The sequence below is a fragment of the Nestor notabilis genome, unplaced genomic scaffold (assembly GCF_000696875.1).
Source record: "Nestor notabilis isolate BGI_N333 unplaced genomic scaffold, ASM69687v1 scaffold5597, whole genome shotgun sequence".
Lineage (NCBI taxonomy): Eukaryota > Metazoa > Chordata > Aves > Psittaciformes > Psittacidae > Nestor > Nestor notabilis.
In genome coordinates this window covers 5789-27636 of record NW_009935018.1, presented here as the reverse complement: position 1 = coordinate 27636, position 21848 = coordinate 5789, and the positions used below count along the sequence as shown (strand labels likewise).

At 36.0% G+C, this 21848-nt stretch overlaps 1 protein-coding gene across 1 annotated transcript in view; it reads right to left on the bottom strand.

Moving 5' to 3' along the window:
* Positions 1 to 21214, bottom strand: part of TRAPPC8 (trafficking protein particle complex 8) — a gene marked incomplete at its 5' end in the record, with an annotated part of 44772 nt that extends 23558 nt beyond the window's left edge. Inside the window, 13 exons of the mRNA XM_010017613.1 lie at positions 241 to 349; positions 1425 to 1649; positions 3865 to 3996; positions 4959 to 5064; positions 6527 to 6627; positions 7939 to 8089; positions 9411 to 9526; positions 10496 to 10743; positions 12071 to 12158; positions 13193 to 13346; positions 13959 to 14133; positions 15456 to 15545; positions 21020 to 21214. Coding sequence (XP_010015915.1) covers positions 241 to 349; positions 1425 to 1649; positions 3865 to 3996; positions 4959 to 5064; positions 6527 to 6627; positions 7939 to 8089; positions 9411 to 9526; positions 10496 to 10743; positions 12071 to 12158; positions 13193 to 13346; positions 13959 to 14133; positions 15456 to 15545; positions 21020 to 21214 — 1890 coding nt within the window. The remainder of the gene's footprint in view (positions 1 to 240; positions 350 to 1424; positions 1650 to 3864; positions 3997 to 4958; positions 5065 to 6526; positions 6628 to 7938; positions 8090 to 9410; positions 9527 to 10495; positions 10744 to 12070; positions 12159 to 13192; positions 13347 to 13958; positions 14134 to 15455; positions 15546 to 21019) is intronic.
* Positions 21215 to 21848: the final 634 nt, after the last annotated feature.

Here is a 21848-nt window from a genome sequence, read left to right as displayed (position 1 = left end):
CCAGCCCATCACATATGCAGATTTCATATTTACACAGAAAGTGTGAAAGCATCTAGCGAGTAGATACTAAACTTAAGCTTTTCTTTTGAAATCTTCTTTATGAAGTTACCTGGTCACATTAGTTTTACATAATGATAGATTTTTTTTTAATTTTTTTTTTTTTTAAATGACACCAACTCTTGCAAACGTTTTGTTTCCATAAAGAAGAGGCTTCAATCCATTCACATAAAATTTTCTAACCTTCTGCTGGTCTTCGATCATGCCCAAAGAAAACACGGGTTGCTGAGCTGTTAATATATGGTAAAGGAAGCTGTGGTAAGGGACCATCAGGTGATAGTTGGGTTACGTTCTGAAGCAAAGAAGAAAAACAAGAGTGTCATGCCATTATGCAAACACGATATCCATGCTATACATTACCAACAACTGAATTATGAGGAAGCCAAGTTATAAGCACTCAGTGTTTGAATAAGTAATATTTTTAACATGGAATGAATAATTTCAATTAATCTTTTTGATAGTTTCTTCTGCTTTGACATTCTGAAGTAGTACCTTTTCTTCGATAAGAGTTTGAAGTTTGCGAGATCTTTATGGAAAAGGGGAGAATAACGATTTTAATCCAACACTCTAATCACTATTGTGGCTGCACGGCTGTGACAAGCTTTATTTGATGCAAAGCTTTACTCTCTAACTCAGAATTTGATAAACTACATTCACCACACCACCACTATTACGCAAGACTCACCTCAGCTGAGCTGCGGACTTGAAAACCAGTCTCCAGTTAGGTCTACTATAACTTAGCAAACACCACAGAAATTCCACTTGCAAACTTTAAGACAGTAACTAACTACACAGCTACAAGTTGTGTGGTGGTATCAGTACTAAACACCTCACAATATACATGGTATACTACAATCCAGAATCACTCGTGAACTTACAGCCAACTTGGTGAGTCACTTGAGCTACAGAAACCCGTATTAAAGAACAACATACACCACAACATGGATGGGGAGTTCTTCATAGTACCAGAAAATGTGACAGAGCTATCAAGTCTTTATTGAACATTTATTATCAAAAGCCTCAAAAATCTTTATAAGTTGATCACAAAAGAGATCCATTTCCTTTAAAAGAAACTGAACTATTATAGGCTGCAATTCAGCCATGACCCTTAAAAGCTCATTTTACTGTAATAAAAACACATACAAAGAGTCACACTAATACCTATCAGTGGAATTACACTTAATGCACTCATGAGATGCAGCATATTTGTTTTTTTAAAGCCTAAGGTAAAAAATTAACTCATTAGCTAGATAAAAACACAACCCTGGAACAAAGCAGGTTCAACAAAAATAATTCAATGACTTAGTAGAAAATTACTGGTAATCACTGATTACTCAAGGAATAAATACAAATGAAAAGTCATTTACCTTATATACATAAAGATATTCTCTTAAAAAAGCTCCTTGCTGAGCTGGAGGTTGTTTACTATCATTGATCAAAATATGCCTGAAAGCAGACACAGCGTTGTCAAGCTGACGAAGTGTAAAGGACTGGCGACCAATAGTGAAGTTAATATGGTCTTCTGCAAGAGACCAGCCTTTCCCTTTGTAAACCTGCATGGCTTGACAGTAGCAACGTAAGGCATGTTTTTTCTGCAAGAACAAAAAAAAAAAAAAAACAAAAAAAAAAAACAAAACCAAGTTGATTTCTCAAATAATGCCACTGTAATTGTAATAATAGCAAGATTGAACAGTAAGTTAGGAAACTCACTGAAGTTTTTACCACCACCCCCACAATGCTAAGTGTCATGTTTGCAGAACTATACCTCATAGCGTCCAGTCAACATTACCTAAACACAGAAGTGTTGGTTCCTACAGTACAGAGCCTAGCCTGCAGGTTAAATTCATGTTTTCAAAGACTGGTCTAACAGGCAGTTAAGTTATAAAACTACTTTTAAAATGGTGTTCTGTGTTGCTTTAGGACTGACTGCTGACGTCTACAGAGCTCTTCTGCCAAAGCCTCAGGAGTTAAGATAGATTTATCATATTTCATTTCACTTCTGTAACTGAACTTTCAGTGTGACACTTCCAGTCAATTGCTATTTAGTAGACACACCTGGGACAAAATCCATGCCATGCAAACCAACAAAACACAGCCCTACAATTTTGTACATACAAAATTACCAATCGCATCAGCCATTGGGAGATAACTGCTCTGCTCCCAATCAGCTCCACAGTTCCTTTCCTGTGCATACATCAGGACTTGGGCATTCAATCCCAAGTCTAGGTATTGAACATCTGCATAGGCATTCACAGGCAAGTCTCAACTTCTAAAAAAAGGGAACAGTATTCCCTCATTTACAGAACTAATGGGGAAAAAAATAAGATGTGTTCAGATTGGTATGGTGATCACAGCGGAGTACAAGCAGTAAATCCTTAACACCAGCAGATATTACTAGCACTTTAAACCATGGTATTACAGTATGCAGCTGAACAGCCTGGCTGACTTCTCTTCAGTACATTTAAAATTTTATGTGCCTCTGAAGAAAGCACAAAAGCAAATTAAAAAAACCCAATACAAACAAAAAAGAAAAACCACAAAACAACAACAACAAAAAAAACAAAAAAAAAAAACAAACCACAAAAGAAAACACCTCAAAACCACCCTACATTTACTGTAACTCTGAAAAAGCATTCCTTGGAAACCAGAATCCTTCCAAGACTTAAACACAACCAATGAGTAATATTGCTGTTACATGAAGTAAAAATCCATGTACTTTTCTAGGCAAAGGAGTGAGACACAGAAGAATAAATAATATTATTAAAAAGCCCTCTGATCAATAGCTCCCATCGGTACTGTATTGTCATATAACAAAAGACCAGGAAACTACTGCATGAACACACAAGGAAGGGAAAAAATACTGCTACTATTCTTTACATCTGTGATTTCAAATACAGAAGCAAAGAATACAACACAATACAACTATACTTTCTTTGGTCCCTACAAAAAACAAGATCAGGTAGGGTGGGAGAACACCTCCACAGGACCACAAGCCTTTGTTTTAAACAGAATTCTGATGCCTGGTTTCCACTGTATCATTGATTTGCAGTACAGATCTATTTCCATCACAGGTTTGCAGCTTATTGGTAAACTGTACTTGACTGTATCCAAGCAGAGCCCCATAACTGAACTCTGGTTTAGGAATCAGACAGACTGTCTTCAGAAAGTCTGTCCCACAACTGAGGCAGAAATAAAGGACAGAAGTTACATCCAATAAACTTTGAATTTATTTATCATGGTTAGAGCTGCCTGCACAGGAATGTGACTGAAAGTAAAAACAATCTGATTTGTACTGGTTTAATTGATAAACTTAGGACTAAGCAGCCATAAAGAGATACTTTAGTTTGTCTTGTAGTAACTGTTCACATACCTGCACATCCACTAAAAAGCATGTGGCTAAGGCACCACAAAAAACCAGGTATCTAAATTTTGCTATTATTCTAATAAATTCAGATTTTAAGAAATCCCTAGCTCCTGGAAACTCACTCAAGAGTAAAAATACTTCTTTATACACATGAAAAGCATTGTATTTCACTGTGTATAAAATTGAGACCAAGAAATGAAAACGCACATCACTTACGTTTCAGGCCAGTGATCTTCAGCATTACTTCTAATTCAAAAGTAAAAGACTAAGCTGATCAATGCAGAAGTCATTTTCAGAAGATCGCAGAGCTGAATATACTTCTGACCAACATGAAAGTGTCAGAAGCCAAGTATCTTTTTCCAGACTAATGACACATCTAACATGGTTTCCAGACTAAGTATCAAATACCAGGCATATTTTCCATGTGGAAAGATAACACTTACCTGGCCTGCTTTACTAAACCTATGGCCAGCCAATATCATATGAAATGCAAATTTTCTAACCATGGGACTTTTCATGTTTATAAAGCAATGGGCTGCCTGCTCCAACAGAAGTGCACTGCGAAGATCTGAATCCTATTTAAAAGTAAAAAGGAGAATTAGCCTCAAAGTTGAATACAAAGATATCAGTGGCCTTGTTTAATGCTAACAAGGACAGTAAGTTGTAAGAGTGCTGTGAAGTTGAAGATTTTTATATACAAACTAGCATACTATATATAATTTTAGGTAGTAAAATGATGCAGAGCCAACAGTATTTAGTTTGCTTAAATAACATACAGCTCACTATGTTAGTAGCAAGCTTAAGTTGAAAGGGCAAGAATAAAGCTACAAAGACACTTGAGAGAGAAACTTACTAAATTAAGCAAATTTACTCCATGCTTCATCTGTCCTAAGCATCACATTGGTGCAGCTGGCCACAAAGCCAGAACTAATTGCCAGTTAGACTTTCCTCCAAGCTACACAGAAGATGCTATGCTATTACTGGTATATATTTGTTTCACTCCTTTTTAAGCATGACACTTTCTGTTTCATGTTTCTGTGCATGTTAACTCCATGTTTAACTTTCACCAATATTACAGAACCATTCTAGCTTTCTCTTACAGATTCTAAGGATTCGTAACATCTTAACTACAGTAAACACCTTAGTTACTTAAACTGTAGGGTGCTACTGTCATATGCAGGCTAGTATCCATTATGGCTCTGGCAAGCCATGGTAATTTTCTTAAGCCTTAAATCCTTAATCTGAAAGTATTTCATACAAGAGTTAAGCACATGTCAGCAAAAAACTTTTATAAAGCCAAAGATAACAAATGCACATTTGGCATGTTTAAAGTAGCCAAGCAGGTCGCTTGACTAGAAAGAAAAAGACTAACAGTACTAGTTTCTTCACTTGCAGTATAAGCAGTTTTCCTCACTTCATGCTTTATACCTGCTAACTTGCTACCTTTTGCTAGAAAATATCATAGGACATGAAACAGAATGTAACCTAGAAGTGCTTGGGTAAGTAAACAAACATGGAAAGGGCAACAGTGTTTTACCTCACTGGTTAAACGAATCAGAAGAGCAGCTGCCTCTGAATATTTGCTTTGACTTTTTAAGATTTCAGCACTAAGCAGCACACAGCGCTCAGCCAGAACCATGTTCCTAAAGGAAAAAATATAGATGTATTAGCAAATGTTTATCAAAGCAAGCCATGGAAAACTTTCCACCTCAAATCTGACTAATTTTTGCCACATGACATTAGACTGATGTTCTGTTACTTATCCTTCTTAAAGTAAAATACATGAAAGTTCATCCTCTGCAAAACAACCACACAGAGATTGATTCCTTGTGTGCTACCCTACTATAACTGGAGCTTTTCAAAAGTAAAAGCTAGAAAGCATTTTTGAGGACAATTTGTATTGATGAAGTCTCAACTAAAATGATCCAACCAACTAAACGACAGCCAGAAACAAGTTGTGCTGGGTTGACCTTGGTGGGTATTAGGTGTCCACCAAGCTGCTCTATCACAACCCCTTCACAGCAAGATGGGGGAGAAAACTAGATTAAAAATGCTAAGAACAGGGAGATCACTCGCCAATTACAGTCACAGGCAAAACAAACTTAACCTGGGAAAGATTAATTTATTGCAAATTAATAACAGAATAGGATAGTGATAAATAAAAACAGAACTAAAACTTCTTCCCCTGACTCAGTCTTCCTAGGCTCAACTTCACTCACAGCTCTTCTATCACCTACTCCCCTCAGGTAGGGGAGGGGGACAGGGAAAAGGAGCTCTGGTCAGTTCATAACATTTCATCTCTGCCACTCCTTTCTCCTCATGCTATTCCCCTGACCCAGCATGGGGCCCCTCCCACAGATGCAGTTCTTTAAGAATTGCTCCATCTTGGGTCCCTTCCACAGGGTACAGTCCTTCAGAAACAGACTGCTCCAGTGTGGGTTCCCCAAGCACCACAGCTCCTGCCAGGAACCTGCTCTGGCAAAGGCTCTCCACAGGTTGCAGCTACCTTCTGGGCATATCCTCCTGCTCTGACACTGGGTTCTCCACCAGCTGCAGTGTGGATCCCTGCTCCATTGTGGTCCTCCATGGGCTGCTACACCATAGTCTTCTCCACAGGCTGGAGGGATGCACTTCCATCTCTTCCTTCCTCACTGACCCTGGTGTGTGCAGGGTCGTTTCTCTCATTTTCTCACTCCTCTCTCACAGATGCTGTGCAGTGATTTTTATCTTTAAGTATGTTATCACAGAAGCACCACCAGCACAGCTGACAAACTCAGCTTTGGGCAGTAGCAGGTCCATTTTGGAGCTGGGTGAAAACTAGTTCTGTCCAACACAGGGGCAACTCTTACTGTCTTCTCACAGAAGCCACCCCATTACCCAAATCTTACCAGGTAAATTCAATATACAAGATATATAAGCACTCTGCTAAAACCAGCACAGATCTCCTTCCATGTTACCCTAAATCAACTAACATATCTCACTCTTTAAAAAGTTGCCATCATTCTGTGATCTTTTAGATCTGGCACTACCACTGTGCAGGGGAAGATAGTTAAGCCACCAGGTCTTCCAACTTTCATTGGATCGATACAAAAGTAAACAACATACTTGCAGATATCTCGATAAGTCTGAATTGCTGTTTCCATATAATGAGCAGGATATGGTCTAGGAGCTCCAGGCTGAAGAAAAGCTGATACTGCTGCCATTTCCTACAACAGAAATTCAGTACTGTCATTGTAGTTTTTTCAACAAATAGTAAGCCTCAAAATGCTGAAAAACACATTTCAACAGCTACTAGTTCAAGATTGTCATCTAATCAGTTACTGTCATACACAAGTGTACAACACACTAACTGATAAAAGATTTAATACAATAGTCTATTTACAGCTCTGTTCATAATTAACCAGACAGCAGCAGGAAAGTTATACACATTCACAGAACAACCTGAACACTATGCAGAAGCATTGATTCAGTACTGCTTTACAGGTCAAAGATATAATTCCCTATTGCAGGAATAATCTTTCTGATATAGTAGGACTACTATCTATTTTAAGATTACTGTTTTCTGAGTTTTGCTTAAATTAATTTATATTCACAGCATCCAAGGGAACTCTAGTGAGCATGCACTCTGTAATTTTACTTTTTTCCTTAGGAGGTAAAGATAGGATAGCAAAGGTTTTCTGCAGTAAGGCTAAGACTTGCAGGTTGGAAGAATGCACAATTAACTCCTCTACAAACCATTCATTAAGAATCCGGTAACTTTCCAGATAATCCAAATGCAGAGCAACTGTCTGTACTAGATAAATGTGTATTTTTACAACAGTTTTACATCAAGATGGCACAGTGTATAAGAATGCTTCCATAGCTCTATAAAGCAAAGTTTTAAATTTTATCAAGTTAACCAGACTACAACCCACAAAACATAGCTTCTATAAAGTATTAAACCACACTCATTTTTCCCAGTGTTCCCATTTATTTTGCTTAAAATTATTTTAGTCACATATACCTTCAATCTCAAGAGAAATTAATGAATGAGTATGTGTTTACAGTGAACTTCAGCAATGACATACTCAAAATATATCCCACAAGAGTCTTTAAAAAAAAAAAAAAAGGTAAAATATCATATTTATAGTGACAGAGTCTTGACTTCCTGGCAAATAAGTATTTTGCCAAAATCTAAAATAGATACTATAAAATTATTTCACACTTGGTTTTGAGTTATCAGACTAAAAGTTTAAAGATCCATTTTGCCAGAGGTTGCATTCTAGATATTCTCCTTTCCATATTTCACATTTTAAGAATTAACTTCTCAATTTTTATTTACATCTTCATTCCCTTCACAAAACAGCAGCAAATAAGTTTGAGAACATGCTAGGATTTGCTAAAGATACTTAGCAAATTTGGAAAGACCCTTATAAATGTGGAGGTGGATGGAAGAGACTGTATTTTGTTACCTTCAGACAATACTAGAGATTATTAGGAAAAGTTCACAGAAAGTTTATGTTATGTATAGTACCAACCAGTGCTCCAGCTGCATAAAGCATTGCCTGATCATTTAAGAAGTCTTTCTTTGCTGTATGGTAACAGCTATATGCAAGTTCATAGTGTTGCACCAAAAAGCACAAGTCTGCCATTTTCCGGATTTGAAGCTCTGGTGCTTCGGGTGGATACCTATAAACACAAATATTTAAATTCAAAGTCACAACTTTAATATCTAATAGCGACAAATGCTCTATAAAGTTGTCTTAATTTGTATTCACAATGTAGAAATAAAAACTGTACTGCTTCAGCCTCACCCAAAAAACAGCTAAGTTGCATCCTATTTGCCTTATGTAGCTTAGGTTCACACCTTTTCTGATTAACGAGATCCACTGTTCCACTAATATTCAAAGTAAGCATTCTTCTAAGCCAAGAAATATTAAAAAAAAGTATACAACTATCACTGAAACTGCTCAGTAAGATTAAGTGTTAGGGCGAAAGAGCTGTATGCGAAGGAAAATTAAGACTTTGACTAGCTGTAGTGGTTATTTCTCCCCATTTCTTCTCAAAGCAAAAAAATGCACTAAAGTACTATGCCTTATGCAAAAACACCAGGCAAGTTCCTCTTCTGCATGCATCAGTCTAACTTTCACTTTATCAAATATATATGCATCACTTCAGTGAATATCAAATACAATTCTACAAACACTTGTCCCTCAAACTTTGTAGGAGGTAAACCATGCTCACAAGTTCAATACAGAAAGCAGAAATTAACATTTTTATTATGAATCCAAAGACACACAACATGCAAATTTGCAGCTGTATGTGTCAGAGACATTAACAATGTCCAGGAACTATTTAGACTTTAGTGGTTAAGACAGTTGAAGAGTGCTTTACACGACTATACATCCTCATTCATAGAGGTAAATTACAAAGCACACAGAATGAATATTCTGGTGAAATTTAAAACCTGGTTTTAGTGTAAACTACAAGTACAAAAAGTATTAAATTCCCCTTAATTTAGCTCTGAAATGCTCCTACAAAAGCAATATACTTAATAATTAACTACATTAAATTACATAGTTACTTAAACAAACAAAAAAAAAAAATCCCACAAACCAAAATACACACACCTTTACATAAGGTTTGGCTTAAATAAGAAAAAGCTTGCACTAATTTAAAAACAAACCCTTACAACAGACCATAACTTCTTTTTATTACTATTACTCTTTAAAAAGTACACTCTTCACAACTTAGAAAACTTCACTATAAATATAGGAGGAAGATAGCTCTGTAAACAGTTCCTTTTAACACCCTTTAAGTTCTGCTAATTCTTTCTTGTACATATTTAGGCATATTACTTTTCACGATTTCTCCAGTTAAAGTCTTTTACAATATCGCTGATTTAGTTCATTTTGCAGTACACCATCAAAAAAACACAGGCCTTCCCTCCTCCCCAGAAAATAGGTACATTTTCAGTTTAGATCTAAAGGTAAGGACTGAAATTACTTACAGCAAACCAGAAGTATTCTTCAGTTCATTTATACTTTTCTCTGGAACCTTGCTGCCACTAAACCATTTTTTAGTAGCAGAAAACAGTGATCGACTCAAGCCTTTCCTGGATATTAACTGCAAAGGGATACTAAATTAAAGCAGTATATTGCAAGAAATATACTAATATAAGTTAATTTAATATAAAAACCTACGTCCTAATGGTAGGCCTGTTTGCTATACTTTATATTCACTTATAAGTTTCTTCATAAAATTTTCCAAGTGTAAACATGGTCAGCAAAAACTCACTCCCAGAAGTCAATTCAGGGAGGTGTTCCTTACAGAGTATAATGTATCAAAACTCCTCATACTTAAAGCTATAACCTGAATGGAGAATTAAATGAAAATACAGAGTTTAGGAAACAGACTGGTATTTGGGTCCAAGTCTAATGCTAAATACAGTAATTTGATTGTACTAATGTAAGCAAATCCATCTTTCCACTATTTAAGACCATAGAAAAGTGAAACACTCAGGACCTTACTGTGATGGAATAACGTTAATGCATGTCCCTGACTTCACATGCACGATACTATCATACTTCCAAAAAATCATAGTTTGATAGCATAATATTCAGTTGCAAAAACTGCTGAGATCAGAACAGAATTGCATGATTTCGGGTATCCATGCATGTCTCCCCTGTCAAGAAGTAGCAACTAAAATATACAACTTTAGTTGTGCATTCTAACGTTGAAACACAAAAAGTACATTTTTTTTCCTGGACCAGAACCATCCAGGAGCATAAAATATTAACATTTTTAGAAACACGGACAAATATCCCCGATAACAGTTCAGACAGGCTATCACCAAGAAGCCACCTTGCACTAAAGCTCTGTTGATACAAATTGCTTTTAGTTTTTTTTTTTTAAAGACAAATTGAGCAAAAATTATACCTTGCATTATTTCGCTTAAGTTTACCTACAGTTTTCAATAGAAGCATTAGATGCAGAAGGGAGTACTAATTTCAGAACAGATTTTTGGATAACTGGATGTTTACCCCAACTGTTTTTCCTTATTATGGCACAAAGTGTTTTTAAGAGTAAACTGACCTGATCATTAAGTTGCCGAATTGTCTTCTCTATATGTGGCAAAAGACCCCTAAATGTGAATTCCTGTATGAATTGCCTAATTCGATCGTGATCTGTGAGTGTTAAACAAGCACCATGAGGTGTTCCAGAATTTGATTTCTTTGAGTCTTGCAATGATGTGGTAGCCTTCGTGTAATCAGTGCTATCCAAACTGCCACTGGGATGATCCAGTTGAAGTGGGTGAGTCTTAAAGTTATTTGGCAGGCCATCTGTTGGAAGATTGAAACAAAACCTGTAAGTATACAGTTATTTAAACATTTTTTTGTTTTAAATGTCATTTTTATTTCCCTACTTCAATGTAGCTCTTACTCAGAAGTCTGATAAGCAAAGCTATTCACCAGTTATTCTGCAATGCAGATCAATGCTGAGCAGACAGCACCAGAGCGCTACCCCAGTATTGCATCACTCCTGAAATTCTTAAGAAAGCTCAGTAAATCTCAAGAAACCACATGACTAAATATGTATAGCTTTGGTTCTCAACTACAGTGCAAAGAATCCCCACGTATGCTGGCTAGTATCAACACTGAAGGGAAACTATGCAAACATTAAACTCAAATATTCACAAAAATTGGAAATGCAGCAATTGCAACGGCTCCATTGGATCCATTCACTCCTTTTCTGTTTTAAGATGGGGGGGGGGGGGATAAATAAATAAATAAAAAGCAAAAAAAAAAAAACCCACCAAAAAAACCCCCTCACACCTCATGCCCTTCCAAGCAATCACGATATAAAACAACCTCCTCCAAAGTCCAATTAGTTTACTGAGAAGGGCTGTTGACTACTACTGCATCTAGTTATCCAAACTACAGTGAAACTGTGTCTCAGTTTAAGACTTAAATACTTCTCTTATTTATTATTTCCTTTGTTCACCTAGCTGTAGTTGTAACTGTTGTAGCTGTTTCTGTATAAGAAAACCAGCTTACTTTATCTGGCCCTAACTAGCACTGAGCAAAGCTGAGTCATGAAAGAAATCCTTGATGGATTTTATTCATGAAATTTAAAGCTCAGTATGTAAAGTTCAAACAGCAGCTTGCAGACTACATCCCTGCTGTAAGGCCCTAGAAAAATGGGTTTTTTAGGCAACTGCAGAGTCTCCTACATGTGCTAGGTCTCACCATGCCTTTCAAGTCAGGTAAGAAGGATCTGGGCTGAGTCAGGCCAGTGTGGGATACCTCCACTTCTTCCCTATTTGAGAATATAACTCATCATTCATACTAACCAGAACTTCTATTATGATGAAAATTAAACATTTAAACCTGTGTTATTTTATTGTCAGTCTGCAGATAATATGCTTCATTGTACAAAAGATGAGCCCAATACATCAATAGCCATCTCATTAAAAATATATCTACCAATTACCACCAATCCAGTAGATCAGCACCACAGCATTTTTCTTTGAACACCAGTTTACATTATCTTTGAGCATTTAGAAAATTTACTTCCAAGTTCCTAGAAAAATCATTTGATTACTATCCAAGACAAGAGAGCTGTGTAAATGCTATCACACCAATGTTTTGACAGAAACTATAAAAATACCTTTAATTTCACTGTCTAAGCCATCTGATATCAAGTGATCACTACTCTTGTTTGAAACGACAGTATAAGGACAGTCTTCATAGCAATCCTGCCGGGGGAAAAGAAAAAAAGTCAGAATTTTAAGAATACTAGAGCACACACAAGAGTTGATCAACAGTAGTTGTTAGCTTTCAGAAGAGTTGACTGAATTAGTATAAAAGCAGGTTTGTTTGTAAGTGGTTAGTAAGGCTTTAAAAAGCACTCTTACTGAGAATATAACTTTCATCTTTACAAAATTAAGCAAATATCTTCTGGCTTGCTCAAATAGCTTCACTATCAACTAAAGCAAGCAGCAAAAATCACCTATGTTGGATAGTTGACATTGGACAGAAGGAAGAAAAATAGTTTATGGTGGAACATTACTTAGTGGTCCTCTTAACTTACAAAAGATGAGATGTTTTGACTTCCCAGTGTTGGCTAGATTTGGTAAAGAACTATAATTCCAGAAACAAACCTTTTAATCAGAGGCAGTTAAAACTGCAGGACAGTCAAAAGAAAATTCAAGGAGTATTTTTGGTCCTGAAGCCAAAAAGACAGACATTTATGGCAAACTGAACTCAAGAGTTTGAGCTAACACACACACGCCATCTTAGCAGATGACAGAATAGACTGGACTGCAACAGGTTACCAGAAAACATACATATACCCCCATAAAACACCACACCCACAAATTTCACTGTTTAGTGCAGTACAGAAGATTTGGGGGAAGAGGGGAGAGATTTAAGAATGAAGAAAATTAATCAAAAAGAAGGTAGAAAGTTACTATGAACAGTACACTTCTGAGGTTACTCGCTCTTGTCAGTGCATAAAATACAAGTCTCTAATTTCAGGGCTCCTGTCAGTCTATTTCAGACAGACTAGTAGTTCAGCACTCCTTATTGTCAATTTAACTAGCATGGAAGACAGTTCTTAGAGAGGACTCATCTTACGCCCTCAGAAAAATTAACAACTATGTTAGAAGGATCTTGACTGCCTATTAGCCCATTCTGTAGAAACACACACATAATGGTATGGCAAAGTTTAAGGCAACTAAAGCTTTCATATGCACCTTACAAATTGTTTTCAGAATAGTGTATTGAATACCTGGTTCTGGATAGTGTTCTTCTGAAGGTACTGACTCCACGGATCTGGTATCTGTTCATCTGTTCCTCTATTAGACACCCGAGAATTTATTTTCAGCAAATAGCAACCCTGAGTTCCATACCTCTGCTTCATCTCTTCATAAATGGAGTCAGCCCTTGGGGGAAAAAAAAAAAATCAAAACAAAAAACCCCACAAATATTTATCCTGCCTTGATACCAAACAATTCTAAGTATGTACTGCAACAAGCTATTTTAAACTATCATCCATATGGATTAAAAGCAAAACTCTCCTATTTTTAAAGCACTCCTTTATGAAAGAGTGAAACTGAAAACCTTTTGAGAATCAGTTCTGCTTCACTTCATAAATGGATACAGCTCTGAAAAAATAAAACATTTACCCTGCCTTGATATCAAAACAATTCTATTCTAACTGCATACTGCAACAAGCTTTTTTAGACTATTATCCACAGGGATTAAAAGGAAAACCATCCTATTTTTAAAGCAGTCCTTTTTGCAAGAGTGACATTGAGAATCTTTGAGAACTAGTGAGCTAGCAAAGAAAGCATCTGCCTCAAGAAGCTAGGACTGATTGTTTTCATTTTATATGAACACAAACAATAGATCCAAAAATAATGACATCTGCTTTGATAATAATCAGCATACTAGTTACTGGATCCTACCATATGCCTAACCTCAACAGAATTTATAAACACAAACATTTCAGTGAAAACTTTCATCTATAAGTTCAGTGAAAGCAGAAGACTCACCTCTGCTCTTCTCCTGTGCTTACATCATGCAATAACACATAGTATTTCAGCGTGTTTGGTATAAACCACTTGGGATATAAGTATTCGCTACTATGTTGAATTCGATGTTGTTCTTGAGACAGCTTCAGAAATTGCTCCACTGGCTCTGGTTCACTAGAAGAAACTACAAGCATACCTAAATACATTGTTAAGGATGTACACCAAAAGAACCCGGGAAGAACCTCTGATCATATAACAAAATAGGAAGTGCATAAAATCAAGTAGATTAGTACAATATTTAAGCCTGTAAAACACACTTCGACAAGAGTATGTGTAATTAGAATTTGGCCTTAGTCACAATAAAACAAACACTATTAAACAGTCATTTAACCAACATCTGAACATGAGATGAAACAGGAGTTTGCACTGAATCCAAGCTTAAGCCAATACATAATAGCTAATAGTCCATCTAAGATTTTAGATGCAGACCAACTGTTCACATATGAAACACATAACTGAAATTCACCTCCAGCATACTTTAGTTTTCAGCTTCCAAAAAGAGTTGGGACTTTAAGGTATCACTTGAGCAACAATAACAGCTGTTATTTATAAGCACAGTAACATCATCTGAGTAAATAAACAAATGTTCAGATTTTTACCTCAATGCCACTACGCAATTATTAATAAGGAACATCCTGCTCTTGTACACATACTCTCCAAATCAAAAGACATTAATTCAGAGAACCCAGAAAGGAAGTTGTACCTTACATGTTACGAAAAATCAGACATCAAAGGCCAGAATCAATATTTTGCCAAGTTAATTCTGCACAAATGGTTCTCTGTAATGGCTACTAATATACCTGTTCCACCATACTGAAATGATAAAAGTGCAGTAAAGGGTTAAGAACAGGGCAGGCGATATGAAACCTGCAGTGTTATCACTATTGTAAAGCTAAACATCATGAAACAGTACATATTTTTATTTTCCCTGTAGACAAGAAAATTGGGCCCAAGTTTTCATGGGGGAGGAGGCATAGGGAGGGGAAATTAAAGCATTTGGGCATCTTTCCAGACTCCTTTTCATCCAAAATAGCTCAAAGTTCACCAATTTTCCAAAACACCCTCCCCAGCCTCCCCTCTCCATCTGCTAGAAAAAGCTATAAGAAGCAGCAGGTGCATCCCAAACACACAAGCCTCTGTTGTACATAAGGGAAAGTCAACAGATACCTTAATATCTATAGCAGAAAGCATTTTAGGATGAGGAAGTTTAGTTTACAGGTATTAGGTTAGAGTTCAGTTTGAGACAAAGGAAAAAAAAAAAGTGTGGTTTAAAAAAGGAAAATTACAAAAAAAGCAACCCTGACTCCACTTATTAAATTAGTCCATACAGATATATTGGGGGGGAAGATATACTTCAAATCTTATTGGCAAAAATAGTTACTGCAAAATTTCAAAGCCTCCCTTTCTGCAGCCAGCTGTTACAGCCTTCACTAGAGAGCTCTAACACCCAAAGGATACATGCAACATAGTGGTTTAAGAATTCATGATCTGATGCAGGCATGGACTGAAGAAAACACTCTCTGTAATTCTCAAACCAAGGAGTAGTAGCTGGAATACACAATAAGATAGGACAGATTAGAATATTTGGCAACACTTCTATTTACTCTTTTATGAAAAGGAAGTATGAAAGACTACACCTAAAAGTGAAGCTTGCAAACTCTGACAAGGTTTGCATGGCAGGGGAAAGAAAGGGAAACAGTCTAAGGATAAAGCACCTAAAATACACACAAGTGGGAGAAACAGTAACACTTGAATCAAATCCTGTGAAACTGAATTGTATCTTAAGTACCAACTTCCTCAATATAGGCTCATATGTATTCAGTCCTTGTTAGAGTAACTAATCTTTACCACCTCTTTAAACACAACCACTTGGGAAGGAAAAAGAAAACCTAAAATTTCTTTAAAAAAAAGTCACTGAATTTACCTCACTAGGGATATAAAAATTGACTGGAAAGCAAACTTAATTTTAGAGTACAGAAAGGAATTAAGGATTACTAAAACCCTAGCCTGCCAGTCTGTCTAAAGCTTTTTACAAGTGTTGTGACTTGACAGCAGTCCCTTTTGCTCTGCCCTGCTAAAATAAACAGTTCAGCTATCAGCTGGCAAAGCAGAGATCAAAAAAAGCTAAAAGCTCCCATCTAAGCTGAACCATGCAATGTCTTACAATGTTAACCTGCCATGTTCAAATGCCCTTTTGGAATATGGATTTTGTCTTCCTAAGAGTAACAAATCAAGGGGAACCAAGTATGCCTGAGACATCCAAAGAAATATGAACTTCTAAATCTTGTCTGTCTCTTTCCATTCCAACTTTCATTCAAGTCATGAAGTATTATCTTTTCTTTCAAGCCTGTTTTATGCCATCTCAATTCTGCAATTCCTTCCCTCAAGTGAAAAAAAAAAAAAGATGCCAGAGCAAAATCAGTTCATTTCCAATAACCTCATTTCACACTGAAGTTAAGTGGAATCCCGTGTAAACTCACCTGCAAACTAGAAAATAACTTTTTTTTTTTTTTAACAGAAAAACATGCATTGGGAAGTCCTGAAGGTATTTTATTTCTTGATTTAATTCACATAAGAATTTCTAATGCTTTGTAAGCACCCTCCATCGTCCCCCCTCCCCAAACTACGACCTTGATTTCTTAGCTGACTTCAGTAAATTGAGTTTTGTTTTTACACTGGCATTATCTTCTAATGCATTAAGCTAATGCATTTTGTTTCATCCTACATTTTCAGGCCATCTTATATCAGCTTCATCCACACAAAATCAGATATAGTCACACTTCATAACTGAACTCAGCCTGGCAGTCAGCACACTGCACATTAAAAGAAGAGAGATCCGTAGAAGGCAAACTTACAGTTTTTGATTATAGCCTCTCTTGCAACTGCTCTGGGCACTCACCTAGGGTATAAAAAGCTCTTGGCTTTACCAAGTCCTACATGTAAATATGACAACTACTTAAACTAAGGAAAACAGCTCATTATTAAAAACAAACCATGAGAAAGTGACTCATATGTATATTTTTCACAAGTATAACCAAGCCTTATAGTAATTCAGGTTCAAACCAATGATAAACTACTTAAGGCAGAAATTTCAACCACATTTTAATTTCAAGCTCTGTTCTCAGCTTTCTGTTTCTGTTTTACCAATGAATCACAGCAAAAAAGCTTTTTTTAAAAAAAAAAAAAAAAAATCTAACACAGCTACAAACAGGGTACTACTTTGTTTTGTGGAATGGGGTTACTCTCCTCCCGTTACTCATTCAACCTGTTAAGGACCCTGAAAGTGGATAGATACAAAGGCAACTGAATTCCCTCACACAACCACAACATGCATAACAGTATTCACTCAAAAGCATTTATAGGTCTGCAATCACTTATAGTAGATACTTAAAATAATAAACATGCACTATATTCAAAACTATTTTTAAAATTTTCATATTTCATAACACATTACTGCAGTGCATAGCAACACTGTGTCATTTAGGCACACAGACCTTATGTTTTGCATTTTTCCAGTAGTATATTTCCAGTATACTAAACAAGCAGAACTGAAGTATAGGAAACTTGTTAAAGTGTTCAGAAATTGTTAAGAAAAAAGAACTGGTAAATAATATTCATACATAACAGCATAAGAATGAGAAGTCTACTTCATGAAGTTTTATACTTTTCAGCTACCTGACTGACCAAGATGAATTTCACAGATAACACTACTCTAGCACATTCAAAAGGGAATGCATTTAGCAGCATCTGAACAGATACTATTGAAAAGATAGTTATTACTAACCAACGGCATAAACTTTTTTTAATACCTAAAACTGAAAATCATCAAAATCTGGCTTACAGACCACAACACAGAGCTTCACTCTAAGAAGAGAGATCAAAAAAATCAATGCATTTTGGCAGCAGTAAGTCTTATAAACTAAGTGGAAATGCATAAGAGAAATCTTTTTTGTTTGGAAGAGACATTCTCCAGAAAGAATGTCAATGTAACAGAAGCATAGGTGCTCTAAGTGTAGTCAGCACTTAAATTCCAATTTGAAAAGCGCTACTATACCCTGAGAGGGAAGTTCTATAGAGAAGCAGTAAGTATTTACATTTGAAATACATAACAGTGACAGAATACAGTTCCATAGGATCAAACAAGACAGTGCTTTTACAGCATCAGGTCATTTCCCACCACCATTCTGGACTTACTGATTGTATGGAAAGACCAAATGATTTAGATTAAGAGGAGTAGAAATGTGACTAAAAGAAAAATTAAACAACCATCACCAACAATTTTTCATTTGAGGGGGGGAAAAAAAAAATGGAGGAACACACATCTAGGCCAAGAAAAGTGCTAAACAGTTGTAGCAGATGGTAAGGAAAGGTGGATGGGGCAACATGGAAAAGGAATAAAGGGCAATTTGGCAAGTTGGCACCAACCACAAAAAATACCTGAATAAAACGTGGATGTGTTCAGTTCCATCAGTGTCTCTTTCCAATTATTGTACCAAGGAACACTAGCTTTAACTGAGCGATCTGACAGAAAAAACATGATATTATTATACTAAAACCACACTGTTGGCTTTTACGCTCTGGTAGCATGAAGTAGAAAATCTATACCATGCAGGCCTATCAGGGACTGAAGATATTTCATTCCAGCTAACCTTAATCATGAACATTTCAGGCTCCTCAACATTTGACAGTGTACTTTAATAGAATTCAATATTAATTCCTGGTTTAGCCCAAACTCTGGACTTGAATAAAAATGGAAATCTATAAAGTAGTAAATAACTAAGTTTATATTTAGATACTATTTTATTTCTCTAGTTGGAGGATACTATAAATAAAAGACTAGTTTCTAAGATTTCCCAGCCTGTAGTACCACAGTTAAAATAACTGAAGATGATAGCTGCCAAAAGTGGTTGTCGCAACATTATCCCTTATCTCCATCATATTCCTGCATTGCTGCATGCCAGCCTTAGTATCATGCAGCCCTGAACAAACATAACCAGGGAAGTGATCCAGCTGAAAACTTATCTGAAAGAAGAGAAAAAATTTAACTCTTTAGTGGGATCACTTTTCCTCACTCTCCACATGCACCAGCACATGGGAAAAGCAGGCACAGCTGAACATAAGCACCCTTTCAGCAACCAACCAGGTCTCTCCGTACAAGACTATGGAACTGTGAGACTATTAAAAAAGAGTAACAAAGAAGGATTATTAACAATTAAACCAATTCACTACAGTAGTTCCAGAACTTTTCTAAAAGAGAGCAGGATCATGATCCCAGTGCCAGAAACACTGAGATACGAGCTTTTTAAAGACTCTGTCCTTCTTCAAAACATTCAAATTAGACTGCACTTGATCACTGCTAAAGATTAAGGAATTATGTTTTATATTGCTATCCTAGAAAACTAATTCACCAAAAGAAAAAGAGCAAATTAAAAAAAAACAGATAAGAGTATTGCACATTTCTACGTCAAAAGATTATGTTTTGTTGCCAGGAATGAATGCTTCCATTGGTTTTCAATAAAATGCTTTAACAAAGTTGAAAAAAAAAGTTTCTTAATAAACACTCGTAGTTTTCCAAGTAGAAAAAAAAACTATCAAAAAAGCTAGGGACTTCCTCATGTCCTCCTACAACGAAATGGGATCCAAATTACATCATCAATAACACTGTACCAGTGTTTTGTGCTAAAGCCTTAAAACAGGTACCATAAAACTAGGAAGTTGTTACAAAATTTTGTCATTCTCCATGATCTTACATGTCTCTCCTTTTGCCAAATAAGCATATAGCCAGTCTGTATGGAAATAAAAACCTACTCACTGAGAGACAAAAGATAGTCAAGTATGACAATTTGTACATCTGAGGCTCCAGCAGCAAATAAGGAAAACAAAAGTTATTTGCTTCTACAACTACAAACCATAGCTTGATATAGCCATTCTTTTTCTTCTAATACATCACTTTTAAATTGAGATCATTAGAAATACTATGGAAAAGTCTCTTCACTGAAACCATTCTGCTTTCTGAGGGTCTTCCAATCTGCAGAATTGAAGCAGACTTTCCCTCAAGAAAATTCCACACACACACAAAAAAAAAAAAAAGGCAATTCACCAATTTCACAGATAAACGAGGGCATGCAAACTGGAAAAGGGTGCAGTTTCAAAGAGCCCTCAAAAATTAGAATTTCCAGGCTCAAGTCTTTTCCTTTACTATCAATATTTCACATCAAGTTGAGGATGTGTCTTATAAATTAGGTATCAAATATGCAGAACTATGCAATTTTTCATCATCCACATAAAATAAATACCAACATACCACAACATCATCAGTTACTAATCCTCAGGAAGTTTCATCAGTCTTTTGCTATAGCAGAGCCAAATTCCTCACTGCATGCTGAACTTCAAGTACAATAAATTACTCATGTTTAAATAGGGCAATGCATACATGCTTTGAATTAAGTACATACTCAAAGGCTTTAATGGATTAGGGTCTTAATTGGGAGGAGTTTAATCTTCTCAGCTCTCAAGATCAGGTCTCATTTAGTATTATTCACAATGCCTCATCCTTTGGAAATACAAAACCAACATGTCTAGTATATTCTAGCCATTTTGACAGTGAAATATGAAGCACTGAGTTTCATGGCAAAAAAACAAGACAAGGAATCACGCACCTTTCCTCAAAGCCTTTTTTCCTTACACTTTTTATGACAACTTTATATGCTCTATGCATTAAGCAGTAGGTAAAAATAAAAACAGAAGACCAAAGTACAAGTATTTTCTACATTAAAGTAATATGACTTAATGCAAGTTCAGAAAATTACAACATTATGACACATTAAGAATTAAGTTTAACCACTCTTTTAGCATGATATAAAACCAAAACTATTTGATAACTCTGAAGTTTTAGTAAAAACGATTCAAAACTGATCAGCTCCCACAGCAATTTTAATACATGCCATGAAGTCGAAAATAAGGTTATAAGCATTACAGTAAATTCCAGGTTAAGTTATAGAAAATACAGTACTACTACATACCACTAATGTTGAGATCATAATCTCCAGCTGTGATCACATTAGCTACCAGTCCTTCAGCAGGCTGACTGACAGACACGACATCATTCAAAAGCTTCCGAATGGCACTGGGCTGAGGTGGGTGGGTAATAATGTTGTTGACAGCAATCTTCAAATTTTTAATTATGTGAAGCTGATTATTAGGATCTCTCATGTGAACTAAAAAGAAAAAAAAGAATAGTATTTGCTGAGGAATAGAAGTTACCGTACATTAGCATTTCTTCAACAGGTTTTCCTCTTTGAAAGTTATTTTCTTCACTAAACCCTTCTATCATCAATTTTAGATCACAGTCCATAATACTTGAATATTAAAAATAGAGGGGGGGAGAAGGCAAGAACAAAAAAATTACTCATGTTCAACATCAGGCTCATCTAGGCAGACTGATAAAAACATAGCATAGCATCTTAGCATGCAAGAATAACCAATCAGAACAACAAAGTACTTAAAAGCGCATGCCCTAGACTGCTGCACCCGCTTCCTTGTGGAACGTACTCACACAGAAAGCCTATAGTAACCACACATGGATTTCACATAACATCTCATCTTTCCAGGAGTCATCAGTTTCCAAGAAAACCTCAGTATCCAACAGCATTCAATAAACATGACAGAGACAGCATAGGATTAGCTCATCCAAAATGAACATAACCTTCATTTTTAATACTACTGTGTCATTATCTCATGTTTGTTTTGATTTTTTTATTAAAGAAATGGTTTTAGAATGCCCCTTTTCTCCAAACAGCATCACACAACTGTTTTATCTTAAAAGAATGTAACTGAAGTTACATTTCTTGA